This window comes from Solanum stenotomum, unplaced genomic scaffold (genome assembly GCF_019186545.1).
Source record: "Solanum stenotomum isolate F172 unplaced genomic scaffold, ASM1918654v1 scaffold19035, whole genome shotgun sequence".
Lineage (NCBI taxonomy): Eukaryota > Viridiplantae > Streptophyta > Magnoliopsida > Solanales > Solanaceae > Solanum > Solanum stenotomum.
In genome coordinates this window covers 106,069-131,359 of record NW_026025332.1, presented here as the reverse complement: position 1 = coordinate 131,359, position 25,291 = coordinate 106,069, and the positions used below count along the sequence as shown (strand labels likewise).

General features: G+C 31.8%; 1 protein-coding gene and 1 pseudogene across 2 annotated transcripts; both read right to left on the bottom strand.

The window, feature by feature from the left end:
• Window positions 1–1,056: 1,056 nt before the first annotated feature.
• LOC125850760 (dihydroflavonol 4-reductase-like) lies at window positions 1,057–12,484 on the bottom strand (annotated as a pseudogene).
• A 4,489-nt stretch (window positions 12,485–16,973) lies between these two features.
• LOC125850752 (syntaxin-81-like) lies at window positions 16,974–23,861 on the bottom strand. 2 transcript variants are annotated; one of them, XM_049530601.1, is made up of 8 exons: window positions 23,356–23,861; window positions 22,221–22,404; window positions 21,720–21,803; window positions 21,491–21,595; window positions 19,261–19,404; window positions 18,145–18,411; window positions 17,903–18,031; window positions 16,974–17,336 (listed from the first exon to the last, which is right to left on the bottom strand). In XM_049530601.1, exons 2-8 carry the CDS (start codon window positions 22,296–22,298, stop codon window positions 17,193–17,195), a joined length of 951 nt encoding a protein of 316 aa, XP_049386558.1. In that variant the 5' UTR covers window positions 22,299–22,404; window positions 23,356–23,861; the 3' UTR covers window positions 16,974–17,192. The 2 variants fall into 2 exon arrangements, with proteins under 2 accessions (XP_049386558.1, XP_049386559.1); XM_049530602.1 differs by having other exon boundaries at window positions 22,221–22,300.
• Window positions 23,862–25,291: the final 1,430 nt, after the last annotated feature.

The following is a 25,291-nucleotide window of genomic DNA, read 5'->3' as shown; positions in this document are numbered from 1 at the left end:
TTTTGCCTATTATACCCTTGATAGAATAGTTAATTAATCTTGTCATTTATTAATAAAGTTGACTTAAAAAAATATTAAATAAGGGTAGAAGGGTAAAGTTACATAATTTCTTAATGCAAGTGCAAAGTAAAAAAGTGGCATATAAAATGGGACAAATGGAGTAAAAGATACTCCCTCTGTCCCTAATTACTTGTCCACTTTTGAATTGACACACCTATTAAGAAAACAATTATTGACATAGTGAGTTTACCGTTTTACCCCTATTAATTATGAAGTAGATGGATTAAAAATTTAAGATTTTCAAGAAATTGTACATTTTTTAATGTAATTAATTGAGGGTATAATAGGTAAAATTATTTTGTCATTTCTTGATTTGTCAAAATGGACAAGTAATTAGGGACAACTATAAAAGAAAAAGTGGACAAGTAATTAGGGACAGAGGAAGTATCTAAGCTGCTAATATTATAAAAAGTATCAAAATGATACTCCCTTCGTCCCTATTTAGTTGTCCATATTTCCTATTTTAGTTGTCCATTTTGACAAATCAAGAAAGGACAACAAATTTTTTCCTATTATACCCTTATTTAAATAAAGTAGTCATAAATAAAGTAAATAAACTTATGAACTTCCCAACATTGATTAGTTATCTTGAGTTAATTTATTTTGGAATTATAAATTGTACTATAAGGGTAAAATTATAATTTCACTGTGCTAATCATTGTTGCCTTAATCTGTGTGTCATTTCTAAAGTGAATAACTAAATAGGGACGGAGGGAGTAATATTCGTCTGTCATACTATGAAAGTTTGTGAAATTAAGGATAGTGGTGAAAAGGATGGGGAGGGGTGGGTCTATCACCAATAATGAATCTATAGGGAGAGAAAAAGGAACTTATATAAGGTATTGAGTGACCAAAGAAAAGCTTTAACGAACAAAATGCTTAGGGGATATTTAAAGGCTAAATGTATTTATGGTCCCAAACATACACAATAAATTTGTAGGTAGCTTAATTTTTTTATCCTCTACTTTTTTATACATGTAACTTTTAGTTATCGAATTATGAATTCTCATTTATATTTCCTTTATCAGCTGGATTTTGGGTAGAATTAGGAAGAAATCCCTTTAGTTTGCAAGTCTCAATGGCCCCTCTATACATGTCCTCCAAATTGTACTTGAATTTAAACCCCATATCTATCAGTTTCTTTGATGAAAAACTAGCCACGTCCAACTCCTTGTCAATCCCCTTAAACCTGTCAATTATCCAAAAATATTTAAGTTGAAAATTTAATCTAAATAATCACTTACCCAATTACTTAAAACAAAAAATCTAATATATATATATTGATTACAAAAAATAAATAATATTGATCTGACTAGGTATTTCTATAAAGATTTCAACTAAGTTCCCATGACATGTTTACATAGGATTGAGCTTAGTACATTTATAATATAAAGAATTTTTATAATATCTATTGAAGTAATTAAGAAGCATCTCATCTAAAAGTACTTGTTAGAAAGAGTACATTTTTTTTACTTAGTGCCTCAATTTACGCCCATGACATGCACTTAGGCACGATTTTTGTAATGAGCCAAGCATGTAGAGATTTTTTTTATTATTATGGATGGTGGTAAGACTCAATCCCAGTATTTTTTGGATCATCTAATACCATATATATTGAATAAATGAACATCAAAATTTAATGAAAGCTTAAAATTTTAAATTAATGAGATGGTCATACTATACACTTCAATAATATCAATGAATCTTATCTTGTTAAACAGGTAATATGCCTTATAGATTTTTGAGGTTATTCTAGGTGAGATTGTTACACACTTTAATATGTACATGAGTTGATAAAGTTATGGATTAGAGTCTAACCACTATCCATTATGAGGAAAAAAAATCATGTGCTTGATTTATGAAAAAGAGTCAGTCCAAGTGTCGAACACATCAACAAGCGTATATCATTATTTCAATAAAAAAATAATTTATACTATATATCAGTCTATAAAAGTGAGAGGATCTTACTCAGAAGGAACATAGTAGTTTGGCCATTTCTGTCTGATCATGTTAGCAACATCACGTATGGTAGCATGATGAGAAGAGCAAATGTATCTTCCTTGTGCCTTTGGATGCTCATATAAGAATATGTGATCCTCACAAAGATCATCCAAATGCACATATTTACCTTGTTTTATAATTGAGTAGTGTGCTTCATTCCCTGTATATAGTCGCTCATCAAAATAATAGTCAGTAAGTCTAATATTTTTAATCGACCAACATATAAATGTGTATGTAACTTGCCCGTTTGTTAATTTGTAATCTGTCCCTTTTAATTTTACCAATACTTAAAGAATCTTTGTGTTAATAGTTAAAGATAACAAATTAAATATATGAATAGGGCAAAAAAATTGTTACATTACGATTAATGTATATAACTTAAATCGTACCGGTAATTATCGAAAGTGCAGTAATGAAGCTTGGTGGGAATGTTGGGGTGATGAAGGGACCAACGACTAGTGTTGGTATAATGCTAATGAAATCTATATTATTCTTTGATTTATTATTTGTTGCTTCCCATCCTGCCTTTTCCGCCAGTATTTTAGCAGCAAAATACATCTGAATGAAATTAATTAACTTAGGCTTAAGTCATCTACGACCACTTAAAGTTATCCGCATTATTCATTTAGATATCTTAACTAGGACTAGTACCTTTTAGACACTTTAATATTAATAAATATGTATCTATTGAACACAAAATGGAAACTAACTTTAAAGATAATGTGCGTGTGATTCACATGTTGTGTCTTAAAAAAGTCACAAATAAAACTATGACATGTGGCATAGGGGGTCCAATCTAATCATAAAAAATGAATTTTCAATTTTAAGAAATAAAAAACAATTTCAACCATTAATAATTCAAAATGTTAATCAACTAAAAGAAGAAAAGGAAAAATTGTCCCCCAACCCAGCTAACCCTTTGGTCTTTCTTCTTTCCCCGGCTCACCACTGTCACCCCGTTCTCAACTCCTCCAGCAAGATCCATTTTTTTCTTCTTATTAAAAACTATGGGATTAAATATAATATAAATAGTGAAATATTATGACGTATGTGTAGCTTAGCGGAGTGACATTTGTGGAAAATAAATTAACGTAGTGAACGACGGCGAAGAGAAATCGAGAGTATTCAAGTTATTTCTTTAGAATTCTCTAATATCACATTAATAAATTTAATGGGTTTATATTTTAATTTGAGTGGCGATGTTTGCTTAAAATGACTGGAAATAGGAAACAGACGGACGTCGGCCAACTTTTTAAACTCAAATATCAAAATCTTCTTTCTTCTTAAAAAGTTAATCCGTAGATTCAGTTTTTCTTAATATAAAGAATGAAAATAAATACAGAAGTTTGAGAACGGAAAATGGAGAGAAAATTATCAAAATGGTCCTTAATGTATGGGCTTTGATTCCATTAGGTCCTTAATGTATGGACTTGATGGAAATGGTCCTTTATGTATCATAAATTGTGATCAATTTGGTCCTTAACCCTAAAATTAATTTATTTATTTTTTGCCGTCAAAATACAAGGAATATGTAAAAGATGCGCTCGTTCAAGACTTTCCTTCCCCTGTTTCTAAAAATTCCAAAAGGACACATCAAATTTTTTTTAACCAAAAGGGCAAAATCGCTCCTGACGGAGCGATTTTCTTCTGACAAAATTGACGCCGTTACTCTTTTAAAAAACATAAAAATCGTTGCCGGTCCAATTTTTTTTTTCTTTAAAATTGTTGTTGTGAATTTTTTTTCAACAACGTTGCCCCAGTAGCGTTTAAAAAATAGAAATAGCTATTATAGCATCCATTTTCTTAAAAAAGTTTTAATTTTTTTTTATTAAAAATTCCCGAGGCGAGGACTGCTTAAAAAAATAATGGAAAATCGCTCCACGTGTAGCAATTTTAGTTTTTTTTTTTAATGGCAGCAATTAATTTTAAAAAAAAATCAACTAAAATCGCTACACGTGAAGCGATTTCCCATTATTTTTTAAGCAATCCTCACCTCGGGAATCTTTAATAATTTTTTTTTTTACTTTTTTAAGAAAATGGCTGCTATAGCAGCTATTTCTATTTTTTAAACGTTGTTGGGGCAACATTGTTAAAAAAAAAAATCACAGCACTGATTTTAAAGAAAAAAGAAAAAAAAATTGGACCGGCAGCGATTTTATGTTTTTTAAAGGAGTAACGACATCAATTTTGTCAGAAGAAAATCGCTTCGTCATGAGCGATTTTGCCCTTTTGGTTAAAAAAAATTTGATGTGCCCTTTTGGAATTTTTGGAAACAGGGGAAGAAAAGTCTTGAATGAGCGCATCTTTTACATATTCTGTGTATTTTGACGGCAAAAAATAATAATATTAATTTTAGGGTTAAGGACCAAATTGATCACAATTTATGATACATAAATGATCATTTCCATCAAGTCCATACATTAAGGACCAAATGGAATCAAAGTCATACATTAAGGACCATTTTGATCATTTTCTCGAAAATGGAGGAGGAAGTAGATGGAGGAAAGGAGTGCAGAAGTTTGACCAAAAAAGAAAATGGAGAACAAGACTATTACTTTCTTTGCTGATTAAGAAATCATTTTTAAATTTAAAAAAATTAGTCATTATTACCAAGTGTCAATAAAAGAAAAAAGGTCCAAGTTTTTTAATAAAAAATATATTATTTGGATCTATTCACGCGCTTAACATATGTGAGATCCACATTTATTGCCACATCCACATTTTGTGTTTAATAGGTAAACATTTTATATATTTTAGGGAGAAAATGGCCAAATGACCCCCTAACCTATAGTTGAATTCTCAACTACACACTTATATTTTACGGAGGTCGTATTACCCTCTTAAACTATTTTAAAGCGGAATATAAACCACTCTAAAACTACACAACCACATTCTTTCCATGTAGTGTGCACCACGCGTTGCCACTTGTCAAATATCACACTTATAATAAAATAAAAAAATAAAAAGAGTAATTATATTTCTTCTTCTTCTTCATTTTCTCCTCTCTTCACTTTTTCTAAGTCATGTCAATTTTTTTACCTGTAACTCCCCAAAACCTTTATCTCTCTCCGCCCCATTCCTCTCTAATCACTCCTCACCCCCACTACATCCTTCTATAACTCACAAATTAAGTATCAATATTCATTAGCAACACCACAACAACTACTTTATTAATTATTTAAACCTTCATTTTCACCTCTCCCACTCAAATTCCACAATTGTAATACCAATCTTAAGCTTGAAGTTCTCGCTACTCGTCTTATGATTGAGGATGAATACGCCCTTTTATTTCTTTTTAAATAGTGGAGGATTTAGGCTTTCTACACTAGAAGAAATCACTGAATTATTGGGATTGAGTAGAATCAATTGATTGTTGCTGCTCAACTTCGTGAAATTCTTACTGTGTGTAGTTTAGATTCTTCATCGGACGTATCGTTAATAAAGACAAAAAATAAGATTTGAAGCTTGATAAATTTTGTCTGAGCAAGAAAATTAATGACTTTAATTTATTTTTTTACTATATAAATAATAGTTTTAATGATTATTTGGTGATTTTGATGGTTAATGGTTGTGAGTAATTGTGAGACAAATTATGAAAATGTATTAGAAGATGGGTGAGGAGATGGGGCTGCATAGTGGTTCAACAATGGTGATGGAGATGTATAGGTAGGGAGGGTGTTGAGTGATGAGAGAGAGATAGGAGGAAAAATGATAAAAGAAAAAGAAATGAAAAAAGTAAAGAAAATAAAATTAAAGGCAAAAGTTGGAAAAGTATTTAACAAAAAGTTAAAATATTTTTGAAATATTTTTTTGATCAGTTTTTTATCTCTCACATGCCTTTAAGAGAGTGAACACACTCTCTACGCCATGTCAGCACTTAAGGGTGCATTTATTCCGCTTTAAAATAGTTCAAGGGGGTAATAGGACACCCGTAAAATATAAATGTGTAGTTGAGAATTCGACTATAGGATAAGGAGGCATTTGACCATTTTCTCATATTTTAGGTGTTCAATAAGTACTAGTGTTGGTTGAGGTGTCTAAATGAATTATGCAGACAACTTTAAGGGGTCGTCGATGACTTAAGCCATTAATTGATGTACATGAACAATCAAAGTATAAATAAAATAGTTATTAGATAAAATATTTTGTGTAAAAATAATTATTTGTAAATTAAAATCAAGTTATTTAAAAGTGTAATTACATAATCCTCCTTTCCATTCCCCTATATGTACGAGGGTAAAATTGATTATTTTTTTTGTGTTAATTTGAATATAGAATCTACAGTTTTTATTTTTTATTTCTTTAACATATTAAGAAACTATATAGAAAAATCATACAAGTCACCATAGACCATAGTAAATAACTCAAAATACAATAACAACATGCATGTATAAGTGTGATCCTACAAATAGCGTTCGGGAGAGTGAGATGTGCGCTAACTTTACCCTAACTCTATGGATATAGAGAGGTTATTCTGATAGACGACTCAAGAAAAATGTTTTATAAGAGGGGGTTGCTTAGGGTGTAATCACCTTTCGCATCCAATCTTAAAATTATGGGTTCGAGTTAATAAAGGAACAGAAAAATTAAAGCCTCTATGGAAAGTAGAAAAGAAAAAGGGAAAAAAAAGGTTTAAAAAAATATTTGAAAAAACATATGATAAAAAAATTATTTGACTCTCCAAATAATAATAGTATCACATAAAATAAAAAGAAAGACTAGTATTAATTGATAATATTTAGCAACATGTTAAATTGCACATGACATATATTATCAATGTATATAACTTAAAAGGTAAAAGGAAATTACCCATCCAATCATCTTGTTAGCATATATAAAATCCAAGTCACTCCAATTGTTGTCATCATAGATAAGTTTTTTTTGTTGTTGAATATCCACAGTTCGAGCAGATGAAGTGAATATTAGCCTCTTCACAATTTTTGCTTTAACGCATGATTCTATGATGCTTAATATTCCCCTCACCGTTGGTTTAATTACTTCTATATATTAATCTCGTTAATTAAAAAATAAATTTTACTTTTTAATGAGATGATCAGACAAATTCAGTACCTCGGGAATTGGATTCAAATTCCATAGGAGTGGCCACATGAAATACTCCTTCACACCCTTTTATGGCTTCATCAAAGCTTCCTTCTTCCCTTTAGTCTGCTTTCCATAGAGTTAAATTTGTATCAGATTTTGGTAACGCCAAAAGATGTTGCACCTTCTTATTATTCTCTACAATTGACAAACAATTAATTCATGGGTTAATTAAGATAGGTTTAATTTTTTTTTACATGTTATATATAACTTAAATCATTTTAACCTATATATATATATTCGCGGGGAAATGGCATTTTTAGTCCCTGTGTTATTGCCTAATTCCACTTTTAGTCCATGTGATATTTGACTGTGCACATTTAACCTTGAATTAACTAGACTGAGCGATTTTGATCTAATCACTAAGAAACGTTAACTTTGTTAACAAATCACTTATTAACGGAAAGGGCAATTCTGGTACTATTAGCTAAAATACTTGAAAAAACCTAATTGTACAAAAATTTAGAAGTATTTATGTCGCATTTTTTCCTCATAACCATATGTTGTCTTTATCTCTTCTTCCACTTTGATGCAAATTAATGGTTTGATCATGAATAACTGAGAGACTTGTATATCTTGATGATAACTTCTCTTTAGTTGTTTTTCTCGTGTGAGAACAATTCTAGGGCATTCAAAGTTTGCTCACTATACCTCCCGTAAAAAAAAAGAATGACAATGAAATTGCATTATAAGAATGGACTACAATTCACACCAACATGTAAGTACTCTATCTAGTTAATTAGACTATAACTTTGATATTGATTGATCAAGAAAAAGATTAAATATTGATGTGGCAAATCAAAGCATAAATAACATACTAGATAAATGTGCATTATAACTTTTTAGAAAATATTTCTGTGTTTATATTAATATATCTTGTACTGCTATTATTTAATCTACATAAAATTAAAGCTATATTGGTCTTCAGTACTAGATTGATAATAAACAATATCAAGAAACTAAAACGAATAGCAAAATATTTTTATCTCACTATAGATAAAAGTGAATACTATCACTGCTTATATGGCTAATATAGGAGAACATACAATAGCTTTTCTTCACACAAGATTTAAATCTGTCTTGAAAAGTTAAAAACTATATGAAAAGAGACATTAAAGATGTATGTACTATTATTTTGTTTCAAAGCACAAACAGAAAAGTTTACTTTAGATTATGGTAGGAACGTATTCTTTTTGGTCTTCTGGTTACTTTGGACAATGTCCAGTGATCAACTTGTAAAGGAAGAGGAGTCCTATTAACTCTCTCATTTTGATCTCAACTTTTGCTACATAGTTACAACATTCATTTCACCCCTCGTATTGGAAGCTAAAATATATGTCAATATTTAAGTGATGTTATTTTTTTATGAAATACACAAGTAAGGGTTAAGGCCTAATCTCACTCCTAAGACTGTCCCACCTTCATGTTTTCTGAAAAAGTATATAAAAAGAACTTCCAAAAATTGTATAGTAATAAAAAAAATGACAAGTTGAGAATTCCTTTTTTATGGACTTCAGTTGCACAATTACTTAATTATTCAAATTCAACAAATATTTGAACTTGCAAGGACTGGTTACATTTTGTTGTTGGATTTATATGTTTCTTTTTGTATTTCCTATATTGGTGATATTTGTTATATCAATACTAAATATCTTCTTTTTTTTTCTGATAATAGATGAATATCCAGAAATGTACACTTCTTGACGAGGATCTAGGAATCTCCCAAAATTCTTTTGCTTGGACTTTCATTTCTGATAAACAAAAAGGTTTAATTCCAGCATTTGATGAGATAATTCAGATGTCGCACACAGATTTTGCGTGAGACATCTACATAATAATTTTAAAACTGAAGGTTTTGGAGGACAAGCATTGAAAGAAGTCCTATGGAAAGCTACCAGGGCAACTACAGAACCTGAATTTTCCAAGCATATGGAAGAAATGTCAAGATAGATATAGATTCCCCTAAGTGGTTCATGAATAAGCCTCTCATTCACTGGTCAAGAGATTTTTTCTCTTCATTCACAAAGTGTGACATGTTATTGAATAATATGTGTGAGTGATTTAATAGCGTACTTCTACCAACAAGAGACCAACATATTCTGACGATGCTTGAATCAATAAGGATCTATATGATGTCAAGACTTCAGAAGAATAGAGATAAAATGATTAATCATAGCCACATAATCTCCCCACAGATCTTATTAAAGCTAGAGAAAAATAAGGATAATGCTACCGAGTGTATTGCCATTAAATCTGATGAATTTCATTACCAAATTGAGGACATTCATCTAAGATTATTCTCTGTTGATCTTAAGGAGATGGCATGTTCTTGTAAGAGATGGGACTTAACATGGATACCTTGTAATCATGTTATTGCAGCTATATGGGTTAAGAAGGATGAACCTGAAAAGTATGTTCATGAATGTTACACGGTTGAGCAGTGTATGAAGAGTTATTAACCATCTATTTTGCCAATTAATAGCTCTGAAATGGTCTAAGACTGGGGTAGAACCACCACTGCCACCCATCTATAAAGCTCAGCCAGGTAGACCAAGAAAACTAAGAAAGAGAGGAAATGATGAGACAACTAAAAAAGAATCAGATTCTGGAAATGGTACCATTTTAAAAGCATCAAGAAAGGGCAAAAAAAGAAATGCGGATTGTGTGGAAAAACAGGACATAATAGTAGAAAATGTCCTATTCTTATAAGAACCAATCAATCTGAGGTTCAACAGCAACAAGTTCACCAGGAAGTCAGCAAATAAGGTTCATCTACATTTAATAATGAAACAGAAGTAAGTTTTCAAAATAAATTGATTCCCTTTAATATTTAATAAGAGTAGCAATACTAAAAATGTTATTTCAATGTAGGTTTCAAGCATTCTTACTGAGAGTGTGGCATCAATACAATCCAACTCCTCATTTGTGACTAAACAGATCGTGATTACCTTTCGTATTGTCTATTTATGTTGTATGTATTGAACTTTACTAACTTACTTTATTTTATTATGTATTGTAGGCCAGTCAACTTAACCAACCAAGGGCACAACCTCAAATCCCACTGAGGAGTTCTACATTCATTTTAGAAGAAATTTATGAGCATTCTAGAGAAGGTACAAGGCCACATTTCATCCAGAGAATGGAAAAACAATATGTCCCATTGTCAAGCTTATAGAAGGCGCTTTCTCAAACGAGCAAGAGAGTCGAAAATAGAGCATATGCTAGGAAGAAAAATTTTCCTTAAATACAAGCCAAATATTTTCCCATGACAATGGGTGCATGAGTTTAGATTGTTCTCTTTCCTATTGACTTTGAAGTTTATGCTTTGGTGACACGTTTTTGTTTCCTCTTAAAACTAGATGCAACTTAAACAATTTGATTTTGTTCTTGATTTTAACTTTTTGTAGATGACTATAGTAAGATCACATGCATCAATTCACAGTTTTTACAATAAAAAGATTGTTATGTTTCCACATATCCAAAAAATGTATTGAAAGAGCACCGAAGGGAGATTCACAGCCTAAAACTCAGCCCTTCTATCTCCTAATTTATTTTCCCGCATCTACACACCATTCAAGATAATGCAAAACCGATATAACAATCTTACATCAAATAATCCAATAAGTTAATATCTAACATCAGTTTTTTCACTATCACACTTTACAAGTCAAATATATAATACCAACACTTTGAAATGCATATTGTCTCTTCACAATCAAGATAAATAATTTCACTCGATCACTACAAAAACAGTGCAAACTTCACAATTAATAACCACATTTTACTGATTTTTAGTGAGATAGGACATTTGAATGTTGATAACTATTAGTTTCACTATTAATCAATTTGCAATACTACAAAGTGAAAGATACCTTCGCAAACAACAAGGATATCGAAATCCGAGAGGTAAAGCAATTATTAGACTTGCAGGCTCAGACCTTTCATTTACAGCACCTTCAAAAGGGGTTACTGCAATTTTAAAAGGGATACAAATAGATTTAGGCAAAAGAAAAAGTGATTTCCCAAAAGTAATTCATCACAACCATACTCATCACACCAACTAAACTAGAGTTGTCATGCACACACCATTTATACGTTCGAAGAGAATAAAACCTTCAAGTATGTAAGTATATTACCTGAATTTGAAAGCTTAGGCTAATATCAGTGAAAATGTAGAGTTGAAGAACCAAAATCGCTTGACCGAATCGATAAGGCTAAATCAAAAAGACTTACCTCATATCTCGAGTTGAAGGGAACTGAGAAGAAATCTCAAAAATTGATTCAATTGAAACAAAAATCACTCCAATATGAGCTCCATCGTATATTTTCCTTTAGTATTAAATCAATATTTGGGGAGCTCTACATTGAATTTTTAAGAGAGAGAAAGAGATAAGATAGGAGAGAAGAACGCATATGTATTTTCATATGATTCTAAGAGAGAGAAAGAGATAAAGAATTAAAATTAAGGAGAAAGTAAAAGTAAATGCAATGTATGTCATGGTAATTCTGACAGTATGCTAGCACATGAATCAGAGTAAATTTAAATGATAAAAGAATTATTTTATTATACAATAAATAAAGTAAAATAGCTAATACTTTATAGTACCAGAATTGCCCTTTCCGTTAATAAGCAATCTGTTAACCAAGTTAACATTTCTTAGTAATTAGATCAAAATCGCTCAGTCTAGTTAATTCAAGGTTAAATGTGCACAGTCAAACATCACAGAGATTAAAAGTGGAATTAGGCAATAACACATGGACTAAAAAGGCCATTTCCCCTATGTTCACAGTGCAAGTAATTTATACACTAATAGTGCATCTTAATGTGCATGTTTCCTCACATTATTAATCTCACTTTTTATAAACAAGTACGTATAATTATTTTTAAGGTTAATTACTAATTGACAATTCAAAATTTATTATAAAATACCAGTATAAAAGGATGTGTTTGGTAATGGAGGAAAACATTTTTCAGGAAGTACTTTATGATTTTTCTATGTTTGGTTGGTCAAAATATTTTGGAAAATATTTTTTCTAGAAAAACATGTTCCTTACGAATATGGATGAAAATGACTTTTCTAATGAAAGTTAAAAAAAATAAGTTTCATAGACGATATTCTAAATTAATTGTCTCCTCCCCGCCCACGGTATAAGCCACAATTTTCTTATTACCAAACACAAAGGGAAAATTTGGTGTACCAAGATTACGAACAGTAGCATGAACATTATAGCCACGTTCAAGAAGTCTCATGACAAGCCAAGAACCAATAAATCCAGCAGCTCCAGTTACACAGACTGTTGAAGCACTAGTATTATTTGCCATTTAATATGCTTATATTTGTTGGAGAATAATAAAAATATCACAATAATAATATAACTATTTATTTAGTAAAATAGTAGTACTGAAAATAAGATATATATTACTATTATAATATTTTTAAATAATACACAATTGATACTTAAATCGTGCTGGACACTATCCTAAAAAACTATTTCAACCATATAAAATATTTTCCAGGACGAAATAAAAGATAATTAAAATAAACATTAATCACAAGAAAAGAAAGAGGGAAACGTGAGAATGTGAAAGAAGGCTGAATGTTGTTCTCTATCATAATTTCTAATGGAGAAGTGAGAGTATTATAAGACATGGACGAGCCATTTTAGGCGAAGGATGGTCCGGTGCATATCTTATTCTGAAAACTTACGTGGTGGATGTAGGTTAAATATTCAATATTATAAGTGTATAGTTAATTTTGCTCACCCTTAACATAATTAGGAAGAAAAATTACATATTTTTTATTAAATTTCTGACTACGCTACATTAATTATTGAGGAAGGGTATGTCTTAAAACATTAAAGTATTAAGGACATGTGTCACTAACCATTCATGAAAATTGACACCTATTTTTCCACTTGTCATCTTAGCTTCTTAATAACATAATTTGAAGATTTTTTAAATACACTTCAAAAACAATTCTTTTAAAATAACTCTTTTTTAATTGTAATATTTTCAGTGCAAGTCTTCTTACTTGCAATATTTTCAGTGCAAGTAAGGTAAAAATATATTGGTGATGACAAAATTAGTTGCTAAACGCGTTAATAGGTAAGTGCATGGTAAAAAATTTTAGTGCTTTTATTCATTTCTATTTGTTCACGATTAATTTTGCAATTTCTTTAAGAAAATAATAAATGAAGGGTATATTTGATTATAATATCCATGATTCCATGTATTAGCATTTCAAAAAATCTTAAGAAATAATTTGAGAAATTGATAGTTAATGATAAGGATAAAATAAAATAAAAAGATTGAGTTTTCTCTTAATATGCTTAAGTGGACACGTAAATTAGGTGAAGGAAGTACTAAATATATAATCTAATATGTGTGGTTAAGGATTAAAGTGAAAATACGTGACACTTAGGGTGTGTTTGGTAGGAAGGAAAATGTTTTTTCTGGAAAACAAGTAGATTTTTTACTTATTTTCTCATGTTTGGTTGATGAGTAGAAAATTTTTTCCGGAAAAGATTTTCTAGCGTTTGATTTATGAATGAAAAGTATTTTTTGAGAAAATATCTTTTATTTTTACTAGAGAGTAGAAAATAATTTTTGAATTGAAATTGAAAATATTTTTTAAAAATAAACTTAATTTTTTTTTGGGGAGGGGTAAATGTGCATTGCTTTTTGGACGGCAGGGGCACTAATAAACGAAAAGTATGACGGAGGGTATTTGTAGACCATTTACAATAGTTCGGGGTATATGTGTCATTTTCCCCTATTGAAAATAACTAGTAACGTCCCTATAAATTAAACTAGGATTAGGTACCACTCTAACTTACAAATACTAATTAAACATAAATAAGTAAATACCATAAAGAACAAATCCTAATTATAATCAATTTAGGATTCCAACATAGGTATAAAAAATCATCGATATTGAAATTACAAATAATTTTATTCGAGAAAGTTTCATATTTGTGTATCAATATATACCATAAGTTATGTTTATAACATATATGATATAACGAGTTATGCCTTAAACTTAATTTTACAAAATTTATGTATATGGTAACTTGTAAGAGACAAAGTTCATGATAGTTTGATGCATAAAATATTTTACGTTCACATCGAATTCGGAGAAATACTTTTTGATATGTTAGTTAGCATTACTCTAGCTCCCTTAATCTTAATTAATTGATTATTTGTTTCATCGCAAATACTCCTCTATTAAATTTTAAAATAGGATGATTTTTTTTTCTAATAGGAAAATTTATACTTGAGTATACATATCAAAGTTCAATTATTACCGTAATACAACAATTTAGAGTTTTTACATTTCAATTTTCAAATAACAAGAAACTACATTAATATTAGATAAATCTCAAGTCCAAAAGTATTTTATTTTTGGTTTCATGAAGCAAAATAGTACAAGTGTACAACCATTTTTGGAATAAAATGAAGACAGGCACTAGCTAGTCACAATTTTATTCATCTAGTGTTGGTTATTTGTTACCAGCAGTACTACTTACACTATACTGAAATAGTGGCAAAAATATAATCATTATTGTTTTGCTAACTACTTAGATATGTGTAAATGCATTAGTATTAGGTAAAAATGCATACTCAATTAGTATACCGATACAGATTTTATACACATAATATGGATGTATGATTTTGACTCTTCAATCACCACAAAAATGTACACGATCTAAGTTTGATAAGTGGGTTGGATCGGGTCAGTCCCAACCCGCCCCTTCATGTATTGATCTGGACCTAGTCGAGTCTCTCTTAGAGGGGCGGGTTGAGAGTGTGACAGGAGTTTCTGATCAAGGCCCCTTATCCAGTTTGGGAGTTATCCGGGATTAGGTTGACCCGACCACAGCCTCTGGCCGTTCTTTTTAAAATTTAATTTGTATTATTGTATGAAATTAAAATGGAACTTCTGATGTGGAAATAAATTTGAAAAGAATTTTAAAAGGCTCAATGAGTCTTTCAACTTTATTAGTAGACTAGATATAGGACCCCGTGTCAGCACGGGCCCAATATATATAATTTTTTTATTTTAATTTATGTCATATTATGGAATTTGAGAAGTTATTGAAATTTTTATATGATTTTTAAAATATTTTAAATTTTTAGTTAGTGTGATTTGTAGTACTTTTTTTTAACATAATTTTGAAANTTTTTTTTACTAATTTTCTCACCCTTATTTGCTGACATGTCCAAGAAGGTGAGACCAACTCCCTTAGGCGCGTAAGAACAGAAAATAAAACGTTAAAAGCTGAAGAAAACTACACATGTGAGTCCAAATCAGCTATATTAAATCTCCAATGGTATAATCTCATCTCTCCCAAAATCAAACTCTCTTTTTCTTCCTTTTTTTCTCAATTCTTCTAATAGTTGACAAATCTCCAACGGTATATTCCTTCATTCTCTCCCAAATCAGCTTAAAACTTGAATTTACTTGTCAAAGCATTCACCTGTAGTTTCAATTTCGAAAAAGCTTGAAGCTTTAGGGCTTGTAATTTCTCTGATTTCATAGTTATAGTTCAAAAATTCTCTTCAATGGAATGCTATTATACCAAAACCCAGTTATTGCTCTTCATTTTTTTGTCAATTTCATAACCCTAATCAAACACAATAATCAATATCGTTCAAAATCGCTAGTAAAGAACTATAAGAACTAACCTTTACTTAGAGAAAACTTTGACCCAACAAACGAAAAAAGCTAAACGAACCTTCCCAGCAAACTTCGATTGGAACGAAATCTCAGATTGAAGAGAATGGGGGTGAATTTGGTCAGATCGAAAAAAGGTTAGGGTTTAGAGAAAGAAAGAGGAAAATGAAAAGATTAAAGGAAATTCGTGGGTTCTGGGGTCCAGTCATTATGTGACAGCGCGTGTAAACAAACATTTAATTATATCTGGTTTATGTGGACACATCAGCAAATAAGGGTGAGAAAATTAGTAAAAAAAAATGTTCAGGGGGGTAATAGGACCCCCGTAAAGTATGAGTGTGTAGTTGGAAATCCGGCTATAGGTTAGGGGGGCTTTTGACCATTTTCTCTTATTTGTTACCAGCAGTACTACTTACACTATACTGAAATAGTGGCAAAAAGATGATCATTATTGTTTTGCTAACTACTTAGATATGCGTAAATGCATTAGTATTAGGTAAAAATGCATACTCAATTAGTATACCGATACAATCAACGAGTGATTTTATACACATAATATGGATGTGTGATTTTGACTCTTCAATCACCATAAAAATGTACACGATCTAAGTCTGATAAGTGGGTTGGATCGGGTCAGTCCCAACCCGCCCCTCCATGTATTGATCTGGACCTAGTCGAGTCTCTCTTAGAGGGGCGGGTTGAGAGTGTGACAGGAGTTTCTGATCAAGGCCCCTTATCCAGTTTGGGAGTTATCCGGGATTAGGTTGACCCGACCACAGCCTCTGGCCGTTCTTTTTAAAATTTAATTTGTATTATTGTATGAAATTAAAATGGAACTTCTGATGTGGAAACAAATTTGAAAAGAATTTTAAAAGGCTCAATGAGTCTTTCAACTTTATTAGTAGATATTTGCAAAGTTAAATTCAAAGCTTATAAGTTGAAAAAATCATCTTATTCTATTCATTTTTCTATAAGTAGACAAAAGATCTTAATGCCTGGTCAAATTCTTTACACACAACATAAACTCAAAAGTAATAATATCTTACTTCATAGTTATTTGAATTATAATATATGCAATTGAAATTTATATTATTTGAAAATTATGTTATTATAGAGGTCCAAGTTGAAAAGATCCCTTCAAAACTACACCAAAGCCATGTCTAATCAAAGTTTAGTTCAATATTGGTATTTGGTGGCATGGGCAATTAACAATAATAGCAGTACAAATAATAAAGCAGCAAATACAACAGATAATTGCCTCCAAATTTCTAATAAAGTTACGCAACTTTAGTTGGACAATATATGCTCTCTATACTCTTACTTGTAAAACAAAAAATAGCGCGAAAATCCCTATAATTAACTGTACCAATCTAGGAAGAGGATTGAAAATGTAAGTACAAATAGAAAGAGCAAAAGAAAAGTTCTGCTGCTGCTGTTCCGTTGAATGGCTTGTGACAGTTCTTTGTTACCAAGTTCCACATTTTGGGTAGCTTCAACTGCCTGAAATGAAAAACCATAAATTCACACCAACTGAAATTCGAAAGTAATAACCAAAGGCATAGACTTCATCCAGAACTTTCGAAAAGTATACAGTTATCAAAACCCATACTAGAGGAATAATTTGTTAATAGACCAGGACAATTTATAATAACAATCTGCTCTGTTCAGTGCACTTCAAAGAATCATGTAGCTTCGTTGATCATCTACAAACATGTATTCTATTGTTTCATTATATTCTAATCTTTCTTTTTTCTTTTCTTATCATGCATGTATGTCTATTGCTGACAATTGTTAAGCTCAGTTGGCAAAAGGGGATTTAGAATGCTTAATGAACAAATTAAAGTATTAACAGTATAAAGATTAGACATGGAATAAAAAAAGATCTGTAAATTGTAATGTTTGTTAGTTCTAACTAGTAAATGGTTACAAATGGCAAAGTTAATAGAGAAAATGCAGAGATTGTGTGAATTAGTTAAACAATGTGAGAGAAAATGATTTTCTTGGCATGTTTAACAAGATAAAAGCTCTATCCAACTAGAAAGTAAAAAGGCAACAATACCACTAACCTGCTCATATAAAAGCTCTATCTGTTGGGCCTGTTGCAAAACATGAGTAGACATAAGATGGTTTAACGCAGACACCACCATCTTTGTTTCTGTTTCTTGAACAGAATCCAGGAGACTGTTCAGCTCTACCTGCACCATTCGAGTGATCATAGTAGGTTACAGGAACAGAGTATATGTGATTTTAGCTTTAAGAATGCTTGTTTGCCAGAATTAAATCCTCTATCAGCAAACTTCCCACTTACCTGTAGGGCACGTGTTTCATCGTCCAAAAGTTGTTCTTGGACTCTTATAGGCGCTGCTTGTGTATCGGGGTCCCCGAGACCCTCAGAGTCCCTTTTCATGTTGGGGTCCAAACTACTAGAAGCAGAGGTCTCTGCAGCATTTGATTTGGTAGTGTTCTTACGTTTCCTTCTTGGTGTCACTCGGTTAATAGCATCTTGAAACCGTATTGCCCGCAATTGGTCAAACTGTGATGTGACAGAGTGAAGCTTTTCACTTAAAATTAAAACCTGCAGTATAAAAGCAAACAATGAATATGGGTATGCATCCACACTCCAAGAATGAAAAGCACAGCAGTGCACCATTAGGTGTATACTACTAAAGGATTTTCACCTACTGTGGATCTCATGATAAACCAGAAGAAATATGCTTTCAAATGCCTTGGCACTCTATTCCAAAAGATCTTTTTTTTTTCCTTTTACATCCTCAGCCTCACTCTTAGCGTACGCAAGAGGCAATTTGAAAACAAGTAAAAGAAACAGCTTTAGACCTACTTTCATCTGATTACAGACCATAGCTTAGGTTGAAAAACTATATTTATGTCATCAACAGGTATTAACAATCACAACGATCTAGTGACTTCTGTTACTCCATATGCAGTTGCAGGAGTATGGCAATACGACTCAGTGATATGTTATGCAAATCACAGAACAACCACACAACACAAACACTTTCTAAGAAGCAAAATTCTGGGAAGAAAATCTGTGGCGGTAAGAGATCCAAATTTAAATAGGAACACGGATACTTTCCAAATTGAATCATAATGAAGACAACAATTTTGAAGTAATGCTGCTAACATCAGAGATATTTACATAATTTCTCTATTTCAAAAGAGGTTATTCGTAGAGAGTATGAAACCCCAGTAGAAAACTGGAGACAAAATAACTATGATATGACAATTACGACAGTGTTCTGCTGATTGTAGAAAATTGCACTAAAATATCTTTAATTCAACAGTATCAATAAAGTTACTTCAAAAACTCCAAATACCAGCGGAAAGTGGGAAGAGATGTATCAGGAAGCAGTCCTAATCAAATTATGAGAATATTTGATCACTATATTGCAAGTAGCAACCATACCACTCCATGCTTGTGTGCTATAGTATCAGCATTCAGATTGTCACCCTTCAAACCAAGCCATCCCTTTGAATTTGCATCTTCCTCGTTTATACTATTTCTGAGAACATCTATCTGCTCTTTGCATGATTTTACAAAAATAGTAACCTGCAGAAAGTTGTGTTAGTAAGTTATTTTAACTCTAACTTAACAATCTCAATTAAGTGCATTAGCATTCAAAACAAAGCTGCACAAGAAGAAGTCAACCACAAAGGTGGACAAGGATCTCTTTCTCCAGACTCAAAAGTTAATAAGGACATCAAACTAGACAAAGAAGGAAAACAAGACGCAATTTTATCAAACATTTCAAGGGTAATTAAACAAAGACGTAGTTTTAAGCTTTTCATAAAAAAAGGATTATAGCAAACAGCAGGAAAATAAATCAAACACAGCACCTTGGTGCAGAAGTGCCAATTCCGTAGGTCATAGTTTATAGTCAAACTTGGAGTTAGAGTACTGTAACCACCAATTAATTTCTATTGGCTTTCATCCATAATATTCTTAGTAATTTCCCAGGATTTACATTATTGCATGGACTGAACTTAATATTGTTTTATACAATATTAAATATTAGTTAAGCTATATGAAAACTGAAAATAATAATTAAAAAAAAAAGATCATTTAATATATATACAAGATCGATCTTCAGAAAAATGTTCAAGATGTATACCAGGACTAATTTATTCCATCATTCACCCAGTTCTCTCATGGTTTTAAAAATTACAAATGTGGGCTAACCCTAAAGCAGCAATGAGCTACTGAACACTTATTCAAGGTCTAGGAGAAGGAGTTTGGGATAATGATTCCATGAAACGGGAACTGCAGATCAGGACTCACTTTCCCAATCTACTACCCTTGGTCATCCCTGCCAACCAGACCAAAAACAGAAAAAATCTTTCTTCGAGTGTTATTATGTTAAATTTACTCTTTTACCAGACCCATACCTAAAACTAAGGGAAAAGATGCCCCTTCTCATAAGATTGTCTCTCATACCAATTGACTGCTTTGAATAATTCTTAGAGAAATCAAGCACTGCAACATTAGCCCCCATAAGAAAAACGCATGTGAAGTGAGATTGGACACAACTGTGGTACCCGAATGCATACAATTCAGATATACAGACCCAGTTTTCTAAAAAATGACATGTAGATGAAACTGTATCACATAAAAGAAAAATTGATGGTTGAAATAGAGGAATGCTACAAGAGGTCTATACAGGTGATAATTAACAAAGAGAAAGGTAAGTGCTATAGAACAAATTGAAACCAATAACATTATATTGGAGTATTTGTTGGGTCCAAAAGCCAATATGGCCACAAGATGAGTGTTGTATGAATATAGATGTTAAGATTGATGCACGCCATACACAATTAGATAAGATTATAATTTAACACACCAGATAGAAAGAGCAAGTAACAAAGGCACATGAGGTCAGATTCCGATTGTTGTGAAAGTTACTGAATGACTATTAGGAAATGCAAAAAAAGGGGTAGTGATTTGTATATAACTTTATATGACTTTTCTCTTCTATTTTTAGAAAGAGTAAGTAGAATACATAGAAGATAACCTAAGAGAACATTATTTGAGATGATTAGGGCATGTCCTACATAAACCTCTGAAAGCACTACTTCAAAGATGTGATACTCTGGTGATTAAAAGTTCTAAAAGGTAAGTAGTACACTTAGAATCATGAGGTTAGCATATAATGCAATGGAAGAGAAGGAACCATATGGACGATAATTTGCCTTGAAAGGATACTTCTTTTAAGTATTAAAATAAAATGGATCCAAATATAGCGGGATATCAGAATAGATATAAAAGATTCATATAGACGTCCCAACTAGTTTAAATTGAAAGATGATTGATATTTTCCTAAATTTAAAAATTGCAAATCACCACCTAATAGAGGCAAAACAGTAAAACTATCTCAACTCTCAAATATGTAATCGCAACTCCAACCTCACCCTTGTGATATGGCCTAATCCTATTTGCAAACTGAAACACCCCTTTTGTTTTCATTATGATAAGAGAGCATCATGCACCAAGAATAAATATTTCTATGTACAGCAACCATAGAAGCAAGAAGAAGATAGTCTAGCTATAACTGTCCTGTTCTGAAATCCACAAAAAGAAAAAATGAAAAAAGGTACAGCAAGGAAAGAAAGAAAACCGATATCAAAATATGCAAGCTTACTTCATGCTCAATGCTATCCCTCTCTTGTTCAGTTGTACGGTGCAGATCAACATAATCCTTCTTGTGTTTCATCAAAAATTGTTCCAGAGTCCCAATACTCTCTAGCTGACAAATGAAAAATTATGGAAAGGATTTTTGGTTTGTGATTATTTATGAACTTGAGGATACAAAATCTAAAGCACAAACAACATAACAAAAGAAAATAAGCATTAGGTGTAGACAATTATACCGTTTTAAGTGCAGCTCTGCTGAATCCTGACCTTTGCCGAGGTTTATGCATGATAAAAGATGCCAATAAGGCAGCAGTCTTAGACTGTCAGCAAAGATCTAAGTTCAGAGGACATATAAACTACGATCTGATGGTAATATGACATAGACTAAAAATAAGGAGCGGAAAAGAGAATGTTGAAGTTTAATTATATGGAATAGTTCTCAGCTAACAAGAGAGTTATAAATCATCTGCGATGAAAAACAAAATTGCCAGATATTTGCAACCACAAAAACTCTTGATCAGTTTAATTATAAAACCGAGCATTTAATACAGGACGATATGAACAATTGATACATAAGAAAATTACTGAAGCTATATGCACAATCACACTCAATGTAATAGACAAAGGACTGTAGGGGTCATATGAGCATGAAGATTCTTCAAGACATTTCACGACATGCTACATAATCCTATTGACAAAGGATAGAGAAAACTAATGAACTGAATAAGTTAATGTACCTCATCATATCCCAAAGACAATGCTGATCGATGTGCAACATCTTTAAAATCTTCTGTTCTGTCTCTAACTTTTGACATTCCTTCAAATTCCAGGAGAAAAATAAGAAGATTTCTCCCAATCAAATGATGCAGTATGGTATATCCCAGCAGAAAACCTAAGATATCCTTCCTCCCGCTCACAAATCTACAAGAAAATCATATTAGTAAGTATCAATTCTTACCAATACTTGGAGATATTACACACCCCTTTTTTCCACCAAATATTTGTAGTTAAAAGATCAAAGGATTTTCAAGATTGAAAGTGAAAAAAGATTGAATTTTTCAAATGGATTCATAAAAATGGAGTTGGCATCGAAATCTGGTGTGCCAACTCACCGTTTAAAACAAAGATCCCTTTAAAAAAATACATTTGGCTCCAAAACCAATTTGCAACAGCGATTCTTGTTAAGGAATTCTGTTGACCGAGGAAAAGGTGCGAGGCACCCCTCGATCCCGTTGTTCTAGCATGGTCACTTCATTGACTTGTATCGACTCAAATGAAACTCAATTGGACAAACTCACTGAATAACAATCACACGCACAGTGTGTAAAACAGTGTCCAAAGTTATTACAGTCCAAAATAAAAAAGAGTACTGATAGTAAACCTACACTACCTATACCATCCTAAATTAAGCTTCACTCGACATCTCGGGGTATTCTCCTTGATATTCAGGGAATTTCCAGGAAAATAGGTAATTATTCTTGAAAGTAGTAAACACATAATCAACCAAAGAAGTCTAAGATTTTGCCTATTACATTGACGGCCTAATCATGCCACTACCAGCCCAAACGACTGAAATAACAGCAGTTGATACTATCTCAAACCCAATTCCTTTGATTCATTCAGTGATAATCAAGCCAAGGTTCATCCATTCTCTTTTACCAAATCCAAATCCTAGTTCACTTGTTATCCTTTCATGATTAACTAACATAAAATTCCAATCAAAATCAATTCACAAATACGCATGAAACGAAAATGATATACTTATAAGCACACACAAGCTAAAATGAACATATAAGCAAAGTACCGTCATTAGTTATCAGATGAAACAAGAGTAAAAGAAAAAAAAAATTGAGAAGGAGAGTGAGAATGGACCTCAAATTAGAACAATCCTTCAGATTCTGAATTTAGACCAACAAGCCCGGAACAACTGAAAACAGACCGAAAATCCTTGCCGGCAGAATTGAACCGCGACCTGCAACCCAAACCCGGAAAGTTAACGATGTAGAAGACAACACCGGAATTGCAAAAATGGGAAGAGCGTGCGGGTCATTAGGATTCTTTTCGGCTGATCTCAATGGAGCTTCCACAGCAGAGATGGGAAGGAACGGTAGTTTTCGTATAATTCAGGTCCGTGAGGGGGTGGAATCAAGTGGTGGGTTTAGCAACTGTTTTGGGTGTTTCAGCGGAGATGGCAGGGTGGTTTCAGGTTGCGAAAATGGTGGTGATGAAGTGGGTTAAAACAGAGGTGGAGCGGAAATGATTTGCCGGCGAAGAACTGGTGGTTCACGGCGGCATCGGTGGCGAGATTACAGTCGTGGTGGCGTGAAGTTTCAAGTTTCTGTGCAGATCCTGTTCCCCTTCCCCGTAATTTTATGAAGAAAATGGCAAAAAGGGTCCCCCTATGTTTGAAGTATTTCAAGATAGTCTCTTTAAGTATGCAGTTGATAGTTTTGATTCCTAAAGTTTACCATCAGTCAGTAAAACTGGTCCCTTGATTATGCACTTCACAGTTTTGGTTTCTTAAATTTGTCAAAATTTAACTCTTTTAATTTCTGACAAAATATTTTTCATATTAAATTTGATGGAGGCTATAAAAAAATAAAATATCATAAAACATTCAAAATAGTTGCATTAAGATTTAAAATATACAACACAAAAAGCTACCCTAGATACTCAAAAAAAAAATATTTTTAAAAAGAGGAACTTTCAAAAATAACTATAATTTGGGTTTAATTAGAGATTTATAGCTATAGTTTATTTAATTATGATTTATAGCTACATGTTTGTGGAAAGAGGGTATAACTTGGGTTTAATTAGAGATTTATAGTTATAGTTTGTTTAATTACAAATTATAGTTACATGTTTAGTGAAAGAGAGAGGCGAGTGAGACTAGAAAAGGGAGGAGAGAGACAAGCGAAATCTAAGAGAGAAGGGAGTGAGTAGATGCAAATCAGGATTTAAAGACTTTGAGTGCACCAGATATGATCTCTAAGCTAAACTTAAAATAAAAATAATGAACTAGTGTTCTAGCTAGATTTGAACTCTAATCTCTCGAGTGGCTCCTTAGCCTTGTACCAACAACACAAGAATATTCATATGCTTCTCATGAGTGCACTGTTAATTATATCCTAGTTTCTCAAGATAGTTATACGTATATACACATGATTTTTTTCGAAGTTGACAAATGCACATGCACCCTCACTGATAAAGGTGGGTCTGCCTCTGGGAGTGAGGCGAGACAAAAGTTGAATGCTTATTATATTTGTTGTATCATAAATACAATTGATATGGATGATTTGTATCAATGAACATAATTGTACCTAAAACTATTGCATTTAGTTATAACTTATATGTTAGGCAGTCGCGGAGCCACATGTTGTTGAGGAGACACCCCTCCGTTAGAAAATTACACTCCTTGGATTTTTTGTTAATTTGCTTTATATTTTAATCCTTTTAATAAAAGTTCTTACTCCAACGGTGAATATATAAATAAATAATACCCAAATAATTAAATCAGGCATGCATAAAATATACATAAATTTTTCATAACCAATATATATATATATATATATTCTCTTATTATATAAGAGGGAGTTTATGATGGGACATTGTGATGTCCAATCATAAACTCCCTATATAATATATAATATATAATATAATAAATCATTTTTTCTACTATATAATATATATTTATTTTTCTACTATAAGGGAGTTTATATAATATATAATAATATAATATAATAAATCATTTACAAATGACTTAAAATATTTCATATTTAAAGGATATATAATAAAATAGGTTCACTCT

Excerpts from the sequence above, each read along its gene's own strand:
- LOC125850752 (XM_049530601.1), bottom strand. The coding sequence starts at position 22,298 with ATGTCAAAAGTTAGAGACAGAACAGAAGATTTTAAAGATGTTGCACAT. Across the intron at positions 19,405-21,490 it reads GGGATAGCATTGAGCATGAA|GTTACTATTTTTGTAAAATC; the intron begins GTAAGCTTGCAT and ends AACTTTCTGCAG. Across the intron at positions 17,337-17,902 it reads TAGAGCTTTTATATGAGCAG|GCAGTTGAAGCTACCCAAAA; the intron begins GTTAGTGGTATT and ends TTTTCATTTCAG.